Genomic DNA, 21,311 nt, shown 5'->3' with positions numbered 1-21,311 from the left:
CGACGTGGGACTCGATCCTGGTCTCCAGGATCACGCCCTGGGACAAAGGCGGCACTAAACCACTGAGCCACCTAGGCTGCCCAAGGGAAGAGTTTCTTTCTTATGTTCTATCACTTTATTCCTTCACTATTAATCCTGATGATTTAGTGAAACGGCATTTTCACTGTAGAAAAAAGAGAATATTTAAATCATTAATAATAAAATAGATTGTCTTAAGAAATGTTTATGCATGGAAAATGTTTCCATTTGATTGCCTTGTTTGGCTTCTTAATTTATAGTTTTTAAGTGAAGAACAGGAGGATTAGAAGACCCCAAGTTTAGGGAAGGTCTGTCAGTCCCATCTCCTTGCCATCAGGTCCTATTAAAATATTACCAGCTGGAACCAAAGCCAAATCAGGAAGTATGAATATTAAACACATTATGTTTGGGTATATGCGCAAATCAGTCTTGGAGAACTCCACATTCATTCTTGCCTTTTGAGTTTAGAGTGCCCTTGACTTTTAGCAAAGATCATATACTGGAAAATGTATTTGGTGGAATGTTCTATTTATAACCAGCCATCAAATTCAGTGAGCCCCCAACTGACCCCTAGGACAAACTTCCACTCCCTCTCTTGCTTGTCTGATGTGTTTTCAAGGTTCCAGCATCTTTAAATATCTTGGTATTATGGGATTGAGTGGGAACCAGAAAGGAGAGCCAATTACTCACAATGTTTTCCTTGAGCATTAGACAAGATGACGTTATAAAATTTTTTTCCCTCTCTCTGGTGTCAGTAACCCTGAAATTATTTTGTCTGTACTATAAAAAGAATAAGCTTTGGTAACATCTGAGTAATTCATCTTGTCACCACATGAGGGGCTTCTTAGGCAGATTTCCAAAATATCTTTAATTCTAATTTTGTGTTAACCAATCCAAGTTCTCAGATTTATTTAAAACTGTTTTTGAAGAGACACTTCTGGCATAAAAACTCTCTGTTGGGACTTTCACAGCGTATTCCATCAGGTGGAGATGGCAAGACACTAAAATTTTTTGGCCAGTCTATCCATGGAGAAATGGATTTAAATGGTGATGGTCTGACTGATGTGACTATTGGGGGCCTTGGTGGTGCTGCCCTCTTCTGGTATGTATTTTAATAACATCCAATTAATCTGAATATTTCACAAATAGTTCCAGAGCTCAGAGGATGATTGGAGCCCGTATTATACCAAATATCTGTTTTCTTTTGTACCCCATTATTTTTTCATGCCCCATTATTTAGATAGAAGCTACATAGTTTAAGAATCTGGAGGAGTAAATAAGTCTTAAAATTGAGAAACCATATTAAATAACAAGTAGAGCCAACTCTTAATTTGGGGTATTTATTATGTGCTTGGCACTAAGATAGGTATTCTGTTTTAGATGACAGCATAAGGTAGAAGAGGGCCCCATAGAGAACAAGAAAACATCCCTAACTTTGAGTTGTTCACAAGCTTTTAGGGGTAATTGACTCTTTCCTCATTTACTTAATATGGATAATTAGACAATTGTGCATTATTGTCTGTATTTATATTGTTGGCCAAGCATAGAAGCATCTTCAGTAATATCTATGGTCAGCCTTTAAAATGTCTGCATCTCAAATTAATTTCATTTAATTGTAAAATTCTAATCAATGATCAGATATATAAATACCATTCTACTTTTAACTTGTTAATAAAATAATGTATTAATAATATTAATAATTCCAGTTTTAACTAGTTAGGAAGCCCAACTTCAAAAAAGCATTCTATTTGGGAAAAAAAGAGTGACTAAAATATCAAGGATATGAATTTTGTGTGATAATTTTTTTAAATGTTACAAACTTAATTAAGAAATATAATGAAAGAGGGGGACACCTGAGTGACTCAGTCAGTTAAGCATCTGACTCTTGATTTCAGCTCAGGTAATGATCTCATGGTTGTGAGATGAAGCCCCATGTCTGGCTCCTTACTCAGCATGGAGTCCGCTTGAGATTTTCTTTTGCTCTCCCTCTGCCCCTCCCCCTGCTCACTCACTTTCTCTCCAAAGGAAAAAAAAAGAAAGATGAAAAAGAAATATAATGAAAGGATTTAATATATTAAAAATATATTTATGCCATGTGCTTTGGTGAAAAGTCCACGTATTGATTCTTCCAAATCAAGCATTGACTTAAAGTAATTTAGATGGAAACAAACCTCAAAGGTCTTTTTCTAGAAGGAATTTATCTAGAAAAGTAGTAAAGATAGAGACCTGAAAGTAGATGACTTTGTCATAATTTAAGACAATTAATTGCAATTATAATTACAATTGATAACATTGTAAATAGCATTGTGTGGTGGCAGATGGTAACTGCACTTATTGTGGTGAACATAGCATAATGAATACCATTATTGAATCACTGTTACACACCTGAAACTAATATGTCAACTATACTGAAACTTAAAAATTTGAAAAAAAATTTAAAAATTAAAAATAGAGATAATGTTTAAAATGTTTAAGACATAATGTTTAAAAACTTATTGTCAAATAAAAATTGTACACTAAACTGTGCACAGAAAATAGCCATTATATTAAAAAAATGTTTTAGCCATATAATAGGGAGAAAAAAACTGTAAGGTGGTGCCTAGGAAAGGAGAATTCTGGGCAGCAGGTAGCTGTGACTTTGGGGAGGGCACGCCCAGAAGCAGGCCTCCAAACAGAAGTCACCAGTGTCAGCCAGAAAGGATACATTTAGTCTTTGTTTAAACTGTTAATCCTGGATTAATTTATTATGATAACCTTAATTTAAAAATATTTAGCATATTGACTCTCATAATAAAAATATATACAGGGCAGCCCGGGTGGCTTGGCAGTTTGGCACCCCCTTCAGCCTAGGGTGTAATCCTGGAGACCCAGGATCGAGTCCTGTGTGGGGCTCCCTGCATGGAGCCTACTTCTCCCTCTGCCTGTGTCTCTGCCTCTCTCTCTCTCTGTCTCTCTCTCTCTGTCTCTCATGAATGAATGAATAAAATCTTTAAATATATATATATATATACATATATATATATATATATATATATACACATACATACGTACATACATAAGGGCAATTTATACTCTCCGGTTTTGTTTCAAAGTTTTCTTACAAAGCTCGGAAGACTTATTTATGGCTGACATGGGGCTCAATCCCAGGACCCTGCTCAATGGGGAATCTACTTCTCTCTCTTCTTCTGCCCCTCCCCTCCAGCTCATGCACACACACATGCACTTTCTCGCAAATAAATAAAATCTTTAAAAATAATTTTAAAAATAAATGTTTTTTAAAAGTCACCAAAGAAATGGAATCCTGAGAGCCCAACTATACACAAAGGAGAATCCCCATCAGTGCATTCCCATTGCATTCCCATATTGATGGCATTCATTAAATGTGAAAAGGTGTGAATAATCATCATTGTGTATGTTTGTAGGTCCCGAGATGTGGCTGTAGTTAAAGTGACTATGAATTTTGAACCCAATAAAGTGAATATCCAAAAGAAAAACTGCCGTGTGGAAGGAAAGGAAACAGTATGCATAAATGCTACAGTGTGTTTTGATGTGAAATTAAAGTCCAAAGAAGACACAATTTACATAGCTGGTAAGTGTCATATGTATACCAAGTACTTCGGGGCAGGAGGACAATACACATGAGGAAACTCAGGAAGATACTGTATTTTCCCCCTTGATAGGGATCTGCATCTCACATTTGCCCCTGTGTACATGTTGAACCTTGAAAAAAAATCTACTAAAGAAAGAATATGTTATGGAACCCAATAAATTCTGGAGCAGAAACTGTAATGCTTATATGCAATGGCTCTCCCATTTACCACAAACAACCAGGTGCTAAAAACAACAACAATAATAATAATAATACAATTAAGAAGTAGAATTTGAAAATTGGGCTCCAAAAGAGCCCAGTTTTCCTTCCCATAGGTTTTCACAAACCCTCTCTTGCTTCTCCTACCCTATTTGGTAAGACTGGTATCGCAAAGGACCTGAATGTTTTGCCACCCCTACTTCCTGAGATCTCTTTGCTCAACTCAGAAGATAACCCTGGTTTTTGAGATTCGGACATGTTCCATGTGTACGCTCTCAGGCACAGTCTGAGTATCTCCTCCTACCTACATGTACACTATCTAAGGTGGTTTTTTAATGATATTGAAATATGTTGGAGTCAAGACTGTGGAGGCCATTGGCTGCAAAAGAGTAGTTTACTCTATAAAACAAACGTAAGTAGAATATGAAAAATCATTAATCCTTAAAATCTATTTTTCTTAGTTTTCTCTACACATGCATACTTATGCTCTGCAATAGCCCTCTGACTAGAAGATGAATTAGGTATAGAAATGTAAAATGAGCTACATTTTCATATACAGCATTATTTCAGTCTCATTTAATTTTTATAAAGTAACTAAGTGATAAAACTAAGTAGGATTGGGGATCCCTAGGTGGCTCAGCGGTTTGGCGCGCGCCTTTGGCCCAGGGCGCGATCCTGCCGTCCCGGGATCGAGTCCCGTGTCAGGCTCCCGGCGTGGAGCCTGCTTCTCCCTCTGCCTGTGTCTCTGCCTCTGCCTCTCTCTCTCTCTCTCTCTCTCTCTCTATGTCTATCGTGAATAAATAAAAAAAAACTAAGGATTGTTGCCTTTTTAGAGAGTGTAAGGTTTAACTTGTTTTTTTTTTTAATTTTGGTATGCCTATTTTATTAAATTCATTTATTAAGCTTATTTTATTATGTGTTTGAACAGTCTGAAGTGACTTTTTCATAAAATAGGCAAAAATACATTCATGTATATTTTTGTGTCTATTGAAATATAATCAATATTCTAAATAGGACTTCAACATTACTAAACTAAAAAATATAATTTAAGTGAAAACCCAATAAATACATGCATGGTCAGAAAATTCATTTACATGTAGGTGTACATGCGTATGAGTGTGTGGGTGTGCATATGTACATATACATTATAAGTGTGATTAAACATTAAAGGCATAGTGAACTCAGAAAGTGATTCTGAGATTGTCTTTATGGTTATCCTACAGGTTATCATAAAGGTTATCTTTATGACTAGGACTACCATTGTACTACAGTAGTGTGGATAGCTGAGTAATAGAAACTGTTATTGATTTACTGCTCAAGAGCTTTTTCTATAATGCTAATTTGATGAACTAGACCATATGAAAATTAGTGCAAGTAAATATTTCTGTCATTTTATTTCCAGATATGCAGTACCGTGTCACACTAGATTCACTAAGACAGATATCACGAAGCTTTTTCTCTGGAACTCAAGAAAGAAAGATTCAAAGAAACATCACAGTTGAAGAATCAGAATGCACTAAGCTTTCCTTCTACATGTTGGCAAGTAAATCATATATGTTATAACTGCTTTATTCCAAATCAAGAATAAAGCATAGATGTCTTATTTCAAGTCATTCATGATATTATTTCAAAATGCACATCACAAAGCAAACTTCATCTTAGTCACTTTTATCAGAAAATCACAGGCCTGATCTTCTAATTTCCAAATGCATTTCATAAAACTATCTTTCATCTTCCCTGTGTGTTATCAGTCATCCGTATATTATGGAATAGTAGAAAGCACAGTATACTAGTTTATAAGATACCTTCTGCCTTCATTCATTCATTCATTCATTCATTCAGTTTTTACAGTCATTCATTTATTCTTTTAAACTGAAAACATCATTTAACTTTTGTGGGCCTTATCTGTCAAATGTGGATAAGTGGTTACATGCCCTGAGAGCAAACTGTTGGCCCATGTGATTTCTGGGGTCCCTTCTTGTCCACTGTGCTATATATATTTCACTCTTTAAATTGAAGGGGAAGAAATCAAGTATTTTCTATCATCCATAAGCTTTGTGCTTATATAACTTGTATAAAATTTGAAAGGGCATGTAACCAGATGTGCCAGATGTGCCACTGCCTCCAACCTGCTAGAAATCACTGTAGTGTATATTTGTCCAAAATGTAGACTCTAGCTATGTGTAGGCACTTGGTATTAAAAGGAATTAACTAGTTTCAAAATTTCCAAATTCTTTTTGGATTTTAATAGATACATTAACATTTGTTCTGGAGTCAGCCAGGATGGAATTTGTCTCAAAACTTCCCCACATTCCAAGTGATTTTAACCAAGTTGTTTAGTCTCTTAGAGGCTGAATTTTTCATCTGTAAAATAATGACTATAATAGTTACTCATCTTGGAGGACTGTTGAAATACTTCTCAATAATGTGTGTAAAGCTCATAATTCTGGACATGCCATAAGGGATGGCTGTTACTGGTGATAGTATGAAACAACATTGATTACATTCATATCACATATCATTTTGCATTATAAAATTCTTGCAACTCAAGGCATATATTATACTAATGAAATCTAACTCAATTTAAAGAAAGTTTGCTTTTTTGAAATTGGGAGACTTTCCTAGAAGTATTACATGGCAGTGGTTGGCTCAACGTCTCAAGAGAAAAGATACTGTTATACAAGCAGCCCAGAGTAGAATATCCTGACATGGCAAAGTATGGCACATCCTATTACTCCAGCAGGGCCCCGGAGAAACTGGAAGTGAATCAACTGATCATACTCTGAAGCCTCTGCATTCCAGCAGTGTCCCCTATCAAGGCAGAAGGCAGTCTCTCTCCAGTGAAGCAAAAGCCTGATGATCATATGTCAGATCAGGTGCACAAGAATGTTCCAGTAAGCCTGAACCACAGAGGCAGATGGAAGCCATAACAAGGTCAGAACATCCAGGAAATATAATACCAATGATAAAATATGTTATGTTTCAACCTGTAGGACAAGCATGACTTTCGGGATTCTGTAAGGATAACTTTGGATTTTAATCTTACCGATCCAGAAAATGGGCCTGTTCTTGATGATTCTCTACCAAATTCAGTACATGAATATGTAAGTCAGATTTTTTTTTAATTCAGATAACCTATATGTGAACATATTGGGAGAAAATAAAGCCCTGAAACACATACACACACACACACACACACACACACACACAACCTTAAATCAATTTTTTTAAAAAAACAATGAAATTCTAGAGTTTTCTCAACTCTTCTGTTTCCTATTATTGGAGGGAACTCTTCAATTTCCTATTGTTGGAGGGAACTTATAAATAACAACTGTTTTTATGTCTCCTAAATTTAGGACCAGTTGAAAGAAAGACATGGGTTGGCCTACTGGAACTCCCTTTTATTACTAATGAACACTGGGTTCCAGGGCACAGCTTAGACATATTGAGTGTATCCTACTGAACAAGACTTAGACCACAGATAACCAAGTATGTCATCAGCAGTGCTCATCAGGTCATTTTCAGGGGGGCCTACATCATAAAACTTGCAGAATAGAGATATAGAGCTTCCCATGGGCACACTGCTGCCCTAAGAGCAGAAGAGGTGGGAAGGGACTGATCCTCCTTCCAAATTCACAAAGTTCAATGTCCCACCCCTGAGAAAGAGTGAGCAAGTAGAATGATGGAGTGGAGGAATTGTTAGAGATGGGCAATTAGTTTTCCCCATACACATATCCTTCATTCTGTCTTTCTTCCTTTCAAGTATATTTATTGGGCGTCTTAAACATATAGGCTTTGTGGTTTATGGTCTAACCTAGGAAGCAGATATTAGGTAGGAATTAAAGCGTGTACCCTGGAGGAGAACTTAATTGTTTTATGGGAACTTCTGCCTAGGTAGAGAGTCAGGGGGGCATTCCCCTGAAATTGTGACATTTAAGTATTCTCAGGAGTGGAGGGAGCAATGTTTCATGCACAGGGAATATGTGTAAAGGTTCTGAGGCATTAAGGGACTAAATTAAACTCTCTAATGTGGCTGACACTGAAGAGCAAGGTGGGAAGGTGATATGGGATGAGGCGGAGGCACAGGCAGGAACCAGATCATTCCAGCCTTTGTGCTAGTGTGCAGGTATTTTGAAGAGCAATGGAATGCTATTGATGGCCTTAATTGGTTCAGTGATACTGGTTTATATTTTCTAAGGATTACTCTGGCTGCAATGTGGAGAATAATTAGAGGAACAATGATTGGAACAAGAGTGGGTGCAGGAGATCACTTAGGAAGCTATTGCATTAGTTCAGGGAGGAAATGAGGATAGCTAGACTAGAAGTGATGGTGAAAATGGAGAGGCAAGAAGATAGTTGAGAGATTCTTAGAAAAGAAGTGGAATAGACAGCTCTTAATGAAGGTTTAGATAAGGGAGTAGGACTTCATGAGAAGAGAAATCAAGGAAAACTCCTAGTTATGTGGCTTCACCACTTTCTACCCTCTGAGCTCTAATACATTCCTAAGTATTTGATTCTTTTCAAAAGAAAATCTCATAATTGGAGTTGAGTGTTAAAGTGTTCTCTCATAGATTTTGATCTTAGAGTACTTGACTTGATTTTTTTGAAACTGTTCTACTCTGGCACACTAAAGCCAGTGAAAAACATCTGTGAAAATTGTGCATTCTTTAAAAGGCTGGAAGAATTTATACCCAGAAGTTTATTATTTTCCCTATAAATTACGGGAATAAATCTAAAATTCCTTAAGATTTCTGCAGTGGAATCTGTTCTCTTTATGAGTTGCTTAACTTAGTTTGGCAATATGTCATTTCACAAAGCGGGTTAATAAGTAATTTTCAATCATGTTTAACTAAATTTTGAAAAAATGTTTTCCTATGGCCATTTCAGATTCCCTTTGCCAAAGATTGTGGAAACAAGGAAAAATGTATCTCGGACCTCACGCTGAAAGTATCCACCACAGAAAAAGGCCTGCTTATTGTCAGGTCCCATAACGATAAGTTCAATGTTAGTCTCACGGTCAAAAACAAAAAGGACAGCGCCTATAACACCAGAACCATAGTGCACTATTCTCCAAATCTAATTTTTTCAGGAATTGAGGTAAATTTTTAGCTTTAATATTTATTAATTCTAGTAGTAATCATTTCTTGAGTCTCCTTTTCCTGCTACTCAACTAATTGTTTTTATTGGGTTTAGAACAATAGAGAACATTTTGTACAAATTATTAGTATTCACTAATGGTGAAAGTACCAAACTTTTTAAAAAGGTTCTGTTTTGATGAATGTCTTTAGAGATTTGTGACTTTTCTTAGATTTAGTATGAGGAAAGAATCACCGATGTATCAAAATCATATGTTTCATAGAAGCATTACACAGCTGAAATTGAGACAAAATCAAAGAAATATTAAAACATAAAGTCAAGACAGTGGAACAGAGGTGCAGAGAGAGTATTGCATGTATGGAACAAAAAATATGTTTACATAAAGAAACATTAAGATATCATTTCTCATTTTCTATGTAAAACCCTTACATTGGCCAGAGAGGTATTAAATTACAAAGTCTCATTGTCAAAACAGAATTCATTTTTATTTTGGCAATAACATATAGTTGCATAAGATGCTGTATCAGGAATAATTAGTACTTCCAAATTTGAACGTTGCTTTCTAATTCAGGTCTCTGAATGAATCTGCTTTATTTACAATTCTATCTATAAATATCCGAATTAATAATATGTATGATTCATATTTAAAACAATACCCTTATTAATATAATATTAAAACTCTATTGTCTAGTTTTCTAATTTCTGTAAATTCAGACTTTCAGTGACATTTCTCTCTATTTATTAGGATATTGCTTAAGGACATGATGACTAACAGAGGCTTAAAAGAAATGTCCTCCATTACTACCACGTATTTTAGATCCAGTAAAGAATGTTCATTATAAATCTAAATGTTCAAAGTGATTCTGGAAAAATATTATCACTGAATTTTTCTCTGGAAAGGGAACTATATTAAAAATCATTGCTGGGATGCCTGGGTGGCTCAGTTGAGCATCTGCCTTTGGCTCAGGGCGTGATCCTAGAGTCCCAGGATCGAGTCTCACATTGAGCTCCCCACATGGAGCCTGCTTCTCCCTCTGCCTATGTCTCTGCCTCTGTGTGTGTATGTGTCTCATGAATAAATAAATAAAATCTTAAAAAAAAATATTGCCAGTATCCTCTTCAACTAAGTTCATGGCCTTGGTAGAGAGGCAGAACTATAAAAATCAACAGTGCATCTCCTCTATTTCTATTAACAATTGAAACAGTAATAATAATGACGTCTTTTCCTGAGTCATATGATGTTCCAGGCTCTGTTCTAAGCATTCCACTTACTCAATTCTCATTAAGGAAATAGGTGTTATTGTACTATAGAGATTCTAAGCTAAACCCTTTCTGTCACATTTTAACCTTTCTGTAACTGCATTTTACAACTGATATGTTTACTTAACTGGCAGCATTTTCCCCCTCTTATTGGTACACAAAATAATGGAGAGTCTCAGATTCAGTGGCATTTTCAATTTGATGAAATAAAGTATGACTAGCCTCACTGGGCAGAAAATCAGGCTCAGAGAAGTGAGGAGTCTTGACAAGAAGATTGCTAAGAGTGACAGAGTCAGAATTTAACTCCTGGTGGTCTCATCAGAACTCATGCTCTTACCACCGGGCTAAACTCTTCTCATGGCAACCACTCACTGTGGGCTTCCACGTGGCAGTCTAGTATGTGTGAATTATTTCATCCAGCCACCTAATCAGTTTATGATTAATGACACATTGCTGTTAGAACATCCATTGTACAGTGTTCCACTAGACAAGATATGTGATGTGCTCTGCCCTTCAGTCTCCCTTAAGGAATGTTTTTGTATTTTCCATGGAGGATCAGACAGGTGATCCCAGAATGCTATGACTCCCCCAACTAAGTTGACAGACAAATCTTAGCAAGGCAGAGTCCAAGACATGGCTGGGAAAACTCTGGAAAACCAAGCTCAAGCATTTCACCTGTGTGTCTGCTCTAATTCTGTTTACTTTTTCTTCAAAGGCTATCCAAAAAGACAGTTGTGAATCCAATCATAATCTCACATGTAAAGTTGGATATCCTTTCCTGAGAAGAGGAGAAGAGGTAAGATTATAAAACATCCATGTGGCAATTGGGTATGAAAAATGCTATGCTCAAAGTTAAATATATAAATCCTTCTAATGGAAAAAAAAAAATAAATAAATAAATAAAATAAATCCTTCTAATGGTATTTTAGGGTGATGTAGATGAAGAAGGTTGATTTCAAAATTTTGAAATACTGGAATCAAAAGCCGATTATTGCAGGAGTCAAACTAAAATGCTGAGACAAAATTAAAAATCTATACTTGATAATTTATCAATTTATCTGATTGTAGTAGGCTTTTCTGGCCTGTAGAGAAAACAAATCTTCCAAGCAGATTGGTTTAGAACTTTGTATAGAAACTCTTTTTTCACTTCTCCTTCTAAAATAATATCCTTATTGAGATATAATTCACATACCATAAGATTCACTTATTTAAACTGTACAATTCAGTGGGTTTTTGTATATTCACCAAATGTGGATTGTACAGTCATCACCACAATCAATCTCAGAACATTTTAACATCCCCAAAAGAAACTCAGCCCACATTACCAGTTACTTCTCTTTTTTCCCCTTTAGTCCCTCCCCAGCCTCAGGCAACCAATAATCTACTTTCTTTCTTTAAGAATCTACTTATTCTGGACATTTCATATAAATAGAGTCATATAATCTGTGGTCTTTTTGTAACAAGCTTTTTTCATTTAGCATAATGTTTTTTTAAAGGTCATCAGTAGTTCTCTTTTATCTCCAAACAAAATTCCATTTTGTGGATGTATCATATTTTATTTATTCACCTATCAGGTGACGGGCATTTGTGTTGTTTCCGTTTTTGGCTACTATGAATAATACTATGAATATCTGTGTACAGGTTTTGGTGTGGGCATATTTTCCATTCTCTTATGGTGGAATTCCTGGGCTATATAACTACGTATAACATTTTGGGAAGCTGCAAAACTTCCTTCCAAAGTGACTGCACCATTTTTCATTCTTACCAGTCTTTCTTCACATTGTTACTGTCTTTTTTATTATAGCCATCCTCGTGGGTGTGAAATAATATCTCATTGTGATATTGATTTGCATTTCCTTAATGGCTAATGATTTGCATAATCTTTTCATGTGCCTACTGACCATGTGTATATCTTCTTTTCGGATCCTTTACCTATTTTTTAATTGGGATGTCTTTTTTTATTATTATTGAATTGTGAGAGCTCTTCATATATTCTGCTTTCAAGTCACTTATTATATATGATTTGCAAATATTCCCATTCCACCTTTTCACTTTCTTGATGATGTCCTTTGAAACATAAAAGTGCTTACTTTGATGAAGTTCAGTTAATCTATTTATTCTTTTTCATTCATGCTTTGCCAACCGAAGGTCACAAGATTCACTTCTATATTTCCTTCCAAGAGCTGGATAGTTTTAGCTGTTACATTTGGGTTTATAATCCATTTTGATGAACTTTTGTGTATTGTGTAAGAAGAAAGGGTCCAATTTCGTTCTTTCTGTGTGGATATCCAGCAGCCCTACACCATCTCTCAAAAAGGTTATTCATTCCCCCATTGAATTGTCTTGGCACTTTTTTTTTGAAAGTCAGTTGAGCATAAACATATGGGTTTTTTCTTGACTCTTAATTGTAATCCATTGATGTATATGTCTATCTTTATGTCAGCACACACTTTTGATTATTGTAGCTTTTTTGAAAGTTTTGCAATCTGAAAATGTAAGTCTTTCAACTGTGTTTTCTTTTTCAAAATCGTTTAGCTCCTCGGGTCCCCTGTATCTTTATTTGTATTTTAGGGTCAGTTTGTCATTTTCTAAAAAAAAAAAAAAAAACACTGGGAGTTTGATAGGGATCACATTGAATCTGCAGATCAATTTGGGGAGTATTACCACCTTAAAGATATTAAGTCTTTGATCTGTGACCATAGGGTGTCTTTTTATTTATTTAGATTTTCTTTAATTATTTTCAAAAATGTTTTGTGTTTTTTAGAATACAAATTTTACACTTTCTTTGTTAAATGTATTCCTATGTATTCATTCTTTTTTAATGCTATTTTATTTTTATTTAATTTTTTGAAAGAGAGAGAGCACGCTCATGTGCACAAACTCATGGGGGAAGGGGCAGATGGAGAGGGAGAGAGAGAGAGAGAATCTTGGGCAGGTTCCACATTCAGTGCAGAGCCAAACTTGGGACTCAATCCCATAACCCTGAGATCATGACCTAAGCTGAAATCAAGAGTCTGATGCTTAACTGACTGTGCTACTCAGGAGCCCCTTTTAATGCTATTTAGATGAAACTCTTAAATTTATCTTCAGATTGTTTATTGCTAGTGTATAGAAATACAAATGATGTTTTAATATTGATCTCTTTCCTGAAATCTTGCTGAAATTATTTATTAGTTCTAATAGTTCTTTAGAGGATTCCTTAGGATATTCTATATACAAGATCATGTCAGCTGCAAATAGATGCATCCTTCCCAAGGCAATGCCTTTTATTTCTTTTTCTTGCCCAAATGCCCTCGCTAGAACCTACAATAGTAGCTGAACAGAAGTGAGGGAGTGCTTTCATGTATTCTTAAAAACAGTATTTGTTTCCATGAAAAACAAAGAATAGTTATCTCATTTAATGATAAACAACATATTAGCCTATATTTTCATTGAAGGTTGCTTTTCAGTATGAATATTTGCTCCTCTATTCATATTGAGTTAATGAGAGAAATATTTAGTCAAAGTGAGATAAGAAGATACTTTATTTACTTACTTGAAAAGATAGAAATACTATCCCAAATATTTATTTCAACTTCTTTACATTATGATATTTTATAATATAAGACTTCAAAATAGATCTTTGTCATCTTAATCCCACATCCTAAAAAGTTGATAAACACTGGGTTGGAGATCTGGAAATGGCAGAGTCACATATCTACAATGAAGTCTTCTGGCTCCTCATTTTGCAAATGAGAATTCAGAAAGGCCTTTTCCCTTAATACATGTGGCATGACTACTAGTGACTGAAGAAACTATGAATGACAATAATTATCACTCAATTGAATAAACCATTTTAGCTATGAAACTAACTAGGTATACCAATCTACTTTTGGAACCTCATTATTAAGCCCATTTCTTGACTATCTCAAATGAAATTTATTGTAAGATTGCATTTCTTCCTTAATTATCTATAAAACACACATAATATTTGAAAAAACCCATAATTCCTCTATTTTGACATGGAAATAGTGAATGTCAACTCAAGTCCACACCTTCCTCTGACCACTTTAATTAACCATGTAATTATCTTCACTTCATAAAGAATAATGATACAGTCCGTGTTACATTTCAACCATGTAGAGATATTAAGTCCAATCTTAATTATTTTTAACCACTTTTTTTTCTTTCTTTTGCAATTCCTTGCTGCTTAGGGTAAAAGCTTAAATCATAGCATCTCACACCATCAATAGAGAGATGGGAAGATAATTTACTAAGGATTTTTGCATGTGCTTTACACTTAGAATATATTTTGACTTCAAGATCTAGATTCATAGCATTTCAGGATCAGGTCAATATGGAATAGGCACCTTCTTCAGTCCCACTCCCTGCTAGATACTCTCTGCTAGTATCTTCCCAAGGTCTGAAAGCTCATCAGAAAAGCCAAGACTTATATATCCAGGCCAGTCAGGAAACTAAGGAAAGACAGGAAACAAGGCACCTACTGAGACTGGCAACTTGACCTTTGTAAACTATTGTAGTTCAAACCCACCCAGTAAATATCCTATTAGAATTATGATTACTATTTCAAACCAAGAAAGACGCTACAGATCAGCAGATTCTTAAGAAAAATGTGGTTTTTTTAATGTAACTCAAAATATATGTGGAAAAAAAAAATACAAAAGAAAATTCCACACATAATATGGTATAACCTTGCAAATGTCATGACACCTGAATTCTAGTCATCCCTTCTGTGAATGGGCCTAAATTCATTAAAAGAACTTTAAATATCAAATTCTGTCTTATCTGGCACTTAATCCCAAAGGTAAAATTTTAGGTAGTTTCTATTAATTGTGCATTTTGAGCCATCTGTGTAGCTGGCCAAATTCTAAAACATCCTAGTTAGCACAAACTAGGTTTAGTTCCCAGAATAGGAAATACAACTTTCCAAAGATTATCATGAGTCTTGGGCTAGGACTATGCTGAGGACCTATTTCTTCAAATAAGTAGTCCAGTTTCTGGCCTGCCTATTGGTGTTTATGAAGATTTCTGGATTATATAGTTTATCTGCTCAGGCATAGTTTTTAAAAATAAGTTATGTGTATCAGAGTGTTAATATAACAAAAACATTTTCCAGGTTTTCTTAGGTATTGTAAACAAAACTTACTGCATTATTATTAATATTATTATAATTACTCTTTATTATAAATAAGCTTTTTATTTTTTTATTTTGTTTTTATTCCTGAAAGGCCAAAAACTTTCTTATATTATCAAATTAATGGAACCAAGTAGGTTTTCCCATATTTTATAATGAACATGTATAGATGATTACTGATACTTGAAGTTTACATATAAAAGAGGCTTTAAGTATGATCATTTCATAATTACATTGTTTATTATTGTGATATGTAGATTATGGTAATATAATACATAGGATGTACCTTCATGGTAATAGTTTATATAATACAAATTATTATTAATATAATTTGAATAAAGTTTTGAAACTCAATATTAATATGCAAAAAATATTACATAGTCATATTTAAAAGTACACGTATATTATATCTTATTCTGTTTTTGAGATGTGATTAGGTTTTATTTTGTAAGCTAATATTTCTTAAATAACTTTGCAGTTTCAGTCTAGGCAATATCATTAAAATAATTAAGCATTTTGATCAAAGTAAACATTCTACTTCTTTATCTGTTACTAAACTAAAAATATTTTTATTTCATAGGTTACTTTCAAAATATTATTTCAGTTTAATACATCTTATCTCATGGAAAATGTGGTCATTCATTTAAGTGCAACAAGGTCGGTTGATATGTATGCATGAGTGTATGTGTATGTAAGCAATTAAGTATATAATTTCATGTATTTAGAATATTTTGCTTTATGGACTTACTGGAATTTCTTACAGCTTTTATGAATCAGTAAAAGTAAAAGGCAATGAACCCCTTTACACCACAAAAACATCCTTATGAATAACTAAAACTAAAGAAATTTTTATTTAATAGAATTAAGGCACCTCCCAAACAAGATTAAACCATTGGTTCTATGAGCTGTAAAGCATGTTGTAATCACACATCACTTATATCTGCCAAATTGCATTTACATTTATTTAAAATTTTACAGGATTGCTAATTTAACTTTTACTGGCTGCCCATCAAAGTCAACTGAATCATCAGATGAATTTAAAGTTTTATGATGCCCTTTTGTAGTTTAATACATTTTATCCAAGTCAGTCAGAGCTTCTGAAAGATATAGAATACCCAGACTAAAAATAACAAAAGACTAATAAGGAAATTGAAATAGTGTCTTAACTTTCTTCTAAGTGTAATAATCCACTGGACAATAAACTCCTTGAGATATCTTTGTTGCCTTATTCCCCAGTAAATAACGTGGTGCCTTGCATCTAATAATCACTGAACAAATGTAGGATGAATGGATAAATGAGAAAATAAATTAATGGGTAAATGAGTTCCGTATGCTCAATTTAATCCAGCTCAATAAATATTTATTTGACATCTACTACAGACGAGATATTACATTAGTCATTATAGGGAATATAAAAATTAATAAGGACATGAACTTCCTGGAGTAAACATTACAGTAGGGGGCTTAAGACTAATGTATAAATTATTATAACATAAGGTACAACAAGGAAAATTCATTAGAGGAATATAAACTATGTATGAGACTTAATAGAGGTTGAAATTATATCTACATGGCAATGAGCCCCCAAGAAAACTTTATCAAGGAGATTATAATTGACAAGGACCTTAAAGGTGTTAGAAATTCATAGAGAGGTTGAAAAATAGAATTAGATGGTGCATCCATAGCAAAATCTCAGTCATACAAATATCTATAACCCAAAGCAGGGTGCTGCTTTCACTATCCTCCAGCTCACAGCGAACCACTTAGTACACTTGGGAACAGCAGAATCATTAAAAGGTCCTTATATCCCATTCTGTGAGACCAAATTGCTAAATGCTTGGTCACTTGGTGGAGAGGGTGTGTGATAAAAATAACGAAAGCTAGCACTCATTATTTCCTACATCTAGGCATAATGTTAAAGGCACTTTACATGTGTTAGAATCATCATTTATTTAACACTTAATGATAAACCCCCATTTTATAGATGAAGAAACCAAGGCACAGAAAAATTAAATAACTTTCCCAAAGTATGTTAATGTTCTAGACCAATCCCATGCATGCTGGCCCCAGAGCCAGTGTTGGTAAGTGTTATATCCTTCACATGTGCTTTTTTTTTAAACACATGGAAGTATGATATGCCAATGCATATATAAACATATATGCACTTACATATCATTAAAATGACAATTTCAATCAAGGGAATAAATAAATGTTTAACAAATAACATTAGCACTAAACAATAGCATGGAAAAACAAGAAGACCAGAAACTTAATATTGACTTTCTGCCACATAACCCCAGTCACATCTTTTTGTGAGGTCCTCATCCATGAGGAATAAATAAGAATCACTACCTGATTTGTGTTAAAAACACAAATTCCTAGGTGCTAACTCAAATCTACTAAATCTGTATTTCAAGGATAGAAAGCCAGTAATCTCTGTATTTAACAATTGGCCCAAGGTTACTTATCCATAATCCTCATAGAAGTTTGAGAAACCTTGGACTAAATTACTGTGATTTTCAACCCTAACTGCAATTCAGAATCAATTTGGGAAATTTAATAATATCTATCTCTGACCTCCCTCCTCATCCTGATTTAAAAACAAAAACAACAAAACAAACCAAAAAAACCACAAAAATAAGAATTCTACTCTTTTATGCTTTCATTTAATTGCTCAGATAAGCTTCTCTTTCAAATGCTCAGAAATGTCTCTAAATAATCAATGGTTTCATGATTTGTCTGAACATGCTGTGTATTTTCTAGTGACAGTGAAGAACCTCCTGAAGCCCTTTCTGATAATGAAGTAAACATTTCTATCCCAGTAAAATATGAAGTTGGACTTCAGTTTTACAGGTAGGAGGAAACTGCATTTTTATGTTGACGCCTTTTTACAAACCCAGTGCTTCTCAAAGTGTGGTCACTGGCCAAGGGCGCCAGAAGCACCTAGGAACTTAGGCAAATTCTTGGCCCCACTCCAATCTACTGAATCAGGAACTCTGAGGCCCGGAAATTGGCCTACAAGTTAAATAAGCGCTGTGAGTAATTTTCATGCACTCTAAAGTCTGAGACCCAGCATGCTAAATAATCTTAAATGTGAGGTGCTGATTATCCTGGATTGCATTAGCAGTCCAGCCTAAACTCATAAATGCAAGCTGCAGACCTAGAAGGAATATTTTACAAATGGCAGTGTTCTTAGAGGTCACCAGCATATTTCTCAGCCATCATTTCTCATTGATGAGGGTTGTTTATTTCTTGCATTATTCATAAACTGTCCTTTCCCTTATGATCTATCCAAACACAAATCATATTGGCAATGTTATCCACTATAAATTTCCTTGCTTAAGCAAGACTCCAAGCTTTTGCTAAAAAAAAAAAAAAAAGTGCAATGTATACAAAAAGCATAAGAATCAGAGGCAAGTTTAGTCTAAAAATCTTATCATTTTATTAATTTATTTCCTATAGCACTTTGTTTTTTCTGATAACAAACAACAAAAATGAGAGGATTATAGGGTATATACAGATACAGAGTATATCTGTACAGATATCTATACAGATTCTGTGTATATTACTTAGCCTCCAAATTCTATTCACTGTTTTCTATCTTGCCATTATCCACTTCTCTTGGTACAATGGCTTTTTCCAAGAACTTTTCATTTTATTAAAATCAAATTTTGGCAAACACCTATATATTTTTATTATTCATTTCACCAAGTTCATCCAATGAACATGGAGAAGTTGTATGTGAAAGCTTGAATTTTTAAGTTTAGCAGTAAATATAGGCCTTTAATATGAAAAGGTTAGCAATTTTTTAAAAATCTATTTGAAATTCAGCACTTCTAAAAATACCGAGTTTAAGCTTCATTATTCACAAAATGTAAATGACATTAGTGAATTAATGGGAAATTTTCACTTGGTTATAATGAAACTTTTATTTTAAAATATATGTATTTTGGCATTTTAAGGCTAAATAAGCATCAGGGACTTATTGAGCTAAATTATATAATCTTTCTCACCCTCCTCAAAGATTTAATTGTAAATCTCAGGGTAAAAGAATTTTCCTCTGATTTGAAATCTCTACATGTACTTTTTGTGGAATTACCTGGTATAAAGAAAGAAAAGGAGTAAAGTCAAATAAAAGTTAAACTTTGTTATGGTTTGTTTTTCTTGTTCCAATTAATTCTAAGCTCTGCAAGTGAATACCATATTTCAATTGCGGCCAATGAGACTGTCCCTGAAGTTATTAATTCTACTGAGGACATTGGAGATGAAATTAATATCTTCTACTTGGTAAGAAACTAACTGTAAATTAGTATTGTCAAGGAGTAATTTATAAGTTTATAAATTAAAGTATTAAGAGATACTTAGGAACATGTTGATTCAATAGTTAATCCTATGTTCCAGAATTTTTTTATAATTTCATTATTTTGAAGTAATTTTATTTAAAGAAGTATTTACAATTATACTTGAAACAATATTGAAAACCTAAGTCTCTAATTCCTTCCTAAGACATGCTTAGAATGAATCCCTAGAAAAAATAAACCTGTAAAACCAAAGAAGCACTACCTATAAGCCTATAGACTTTATTTACATTATTTTTTCAGTATGAATGAGAAAAGCACTTTTAAAAAATAATTATGACTCTTTCAGGAACTAATAACTTCAAATGCCTTGCTAATATTTTCCTTTACTCAGCAATATGTATCTCAGATATTTACTCAGATATTTACTCAGGTATTTACTCATATTTACTCAGAAATATGTATCTCATTCTACTCATTGCTACCTTCCATATATATCATACTATAACTTATGTTCCTCCTACCTCATCCTTAAGTGATGTTTCCTGTTACAACATCTAGTTTTCTCTTTGAATTCCTCATAATGAACTTTTCCTAACCATATAGCAAACAATTATGGAATTGAACCAGACTTTCATTTTAGGTAATGCCTATTTACAGACACAGACTTGGGTTAATATTACTCAAGTAAATGAGGGTCCGATTCAAATGATGGGCTTAAATGTATATTCAGAAGTATGAAATAATGCAACATTATTATGGGTGAAAATAGTCTCAATCTCTTTGGGAATTGCCAACAGTGGAAAAAGAAGTTCTCTTACAAAGTGAAATAAATGTATGCTCTCAAGATTCATTCCATTGTTTTTATCTGTACTCCTTGCTAAAATTTCTATGACAAGCATGAATGCCAATCACTTCATTACTGAGATAAATTTTTGAAATTTAGGCTGTCAAGTTCTTCTGGCTCCATTTGCTTTTCCCAGATTAAAGAATTCAGCAAAACATAAGGAGGGAGAGAGGGGAGGGGAGGGAGGGAGGAGGGAGGAGGAAGGAAAGGAAGGAAGGAAGGAAGGAAGGAAGGGAGGGAGGGAGGGAGGGAGGAAGGAAGGAAGGAAGGAAGGAAGGAAGGAAGGAAGGGAGGAAGAAATTAATTTTGAATATTATAAATCTTCATATGTTGTTACTAAGGTCCAAACTTGAAACAGGTACTCTCAAACTATTATAAATAATGTTAATATAAATAATACTGTTAAAAATATCTCTGACCATAACCTTTTGTATCTTATTATTTTGCTGGTATAAAATCTGAAATTGGAGTAATGAAATTGAAAAACCATGTGAACATTTTCTTAGGTGAGACTCATTGAATGAATTTACTGCTAGAAATGTACCATAGAAAATTATAGGTAATACAAAGATTTATTCTCAGAGATATTCTATTTTTTTAGTTAGTTAGTTTATTTATTTATTTATTTATTTATTTATTTATTTATTTATTTATTTTTCATCTTTACAGCCATCATGGGGCTCCAACTCACTACCCAAAAATCAAGAGTCATATGCTCTTCTGAATGAGCCAACCAGGCACCCCTAGCTTATACTGTTCAGTGTCATTTATAGTAGTTTTAAAATTGAAACCTAGGCACAATTGAAAAGTTAACCATATAAAATTGCTTAATAAATGATCAGATATTAA

General features: G+C 34.0%; 1 protein-coding gene across 1 annotated transcript in view; it reads left to right on the top strand.

Moving 5' to 3' along the window:
* Positions 1 to 21,311, top strand: part of ITGA1 (integrin subunit alpha 1) — a 158,718-nt gene that overhangs the window by 120,653 nt on the left and 16,754 nt on the right. Inside the window, exons 15-23 of the mRNA XM_072824649.1 lie at positions 990 to 1,120; positions 3,441 to 3,607; positions 5,229 to 5,365; positions 6,820 to 6,930; positions 8,714 to 8,923; positions 10,899 to 10,979; positions 15,898 to 15,974; positions 18,081 to 18,170; positions 19,502 to 19,604. Coding sequence (XP_072680750.1) covers positions 990 to 1,120; positions 3,441 to 3,607; positions 5,229 to 5,365; positions 6,820 to 6,930; positions 8,714 to 8,923; positions 10,899 to 10,979; positions 15,898 to 15,974; positions 18,081 to 18,170; positions 19,502 to 19,604 — 1,107 coding nt within the window. The remainder of the gene's footprint in view (positions 1 to 989; positions 1,121 to 3,440; positions 3,608 to 5,228; positions 5,366 to 6,819; positions 6,931 to 8,713; positions 8,924 to 10,898; positions 10,980 to 15,897; positions 15,975 to 18,080; positions 18,171 to 19,501; positions 19,605 to 21,311) is intronic.

The sequence above is a fragment of the Canis lupus genome, chromosome 4 (assembly GCF_048164855.1).
Source record: "Canis lupus baileyi chromosome 4, mCanLup2.hap1, whole genome shotgun sequence".
Lineage (NCBI taxonomy): Eukaryota > Metazoa > Chordata > Mammalia > Carnivora > Canidae > Canis > Canis lupus.
Note: the sequence above shows the minus strand (reverse complement) of the source record. Positions and strands in the feature narration are given on the sequence as shown.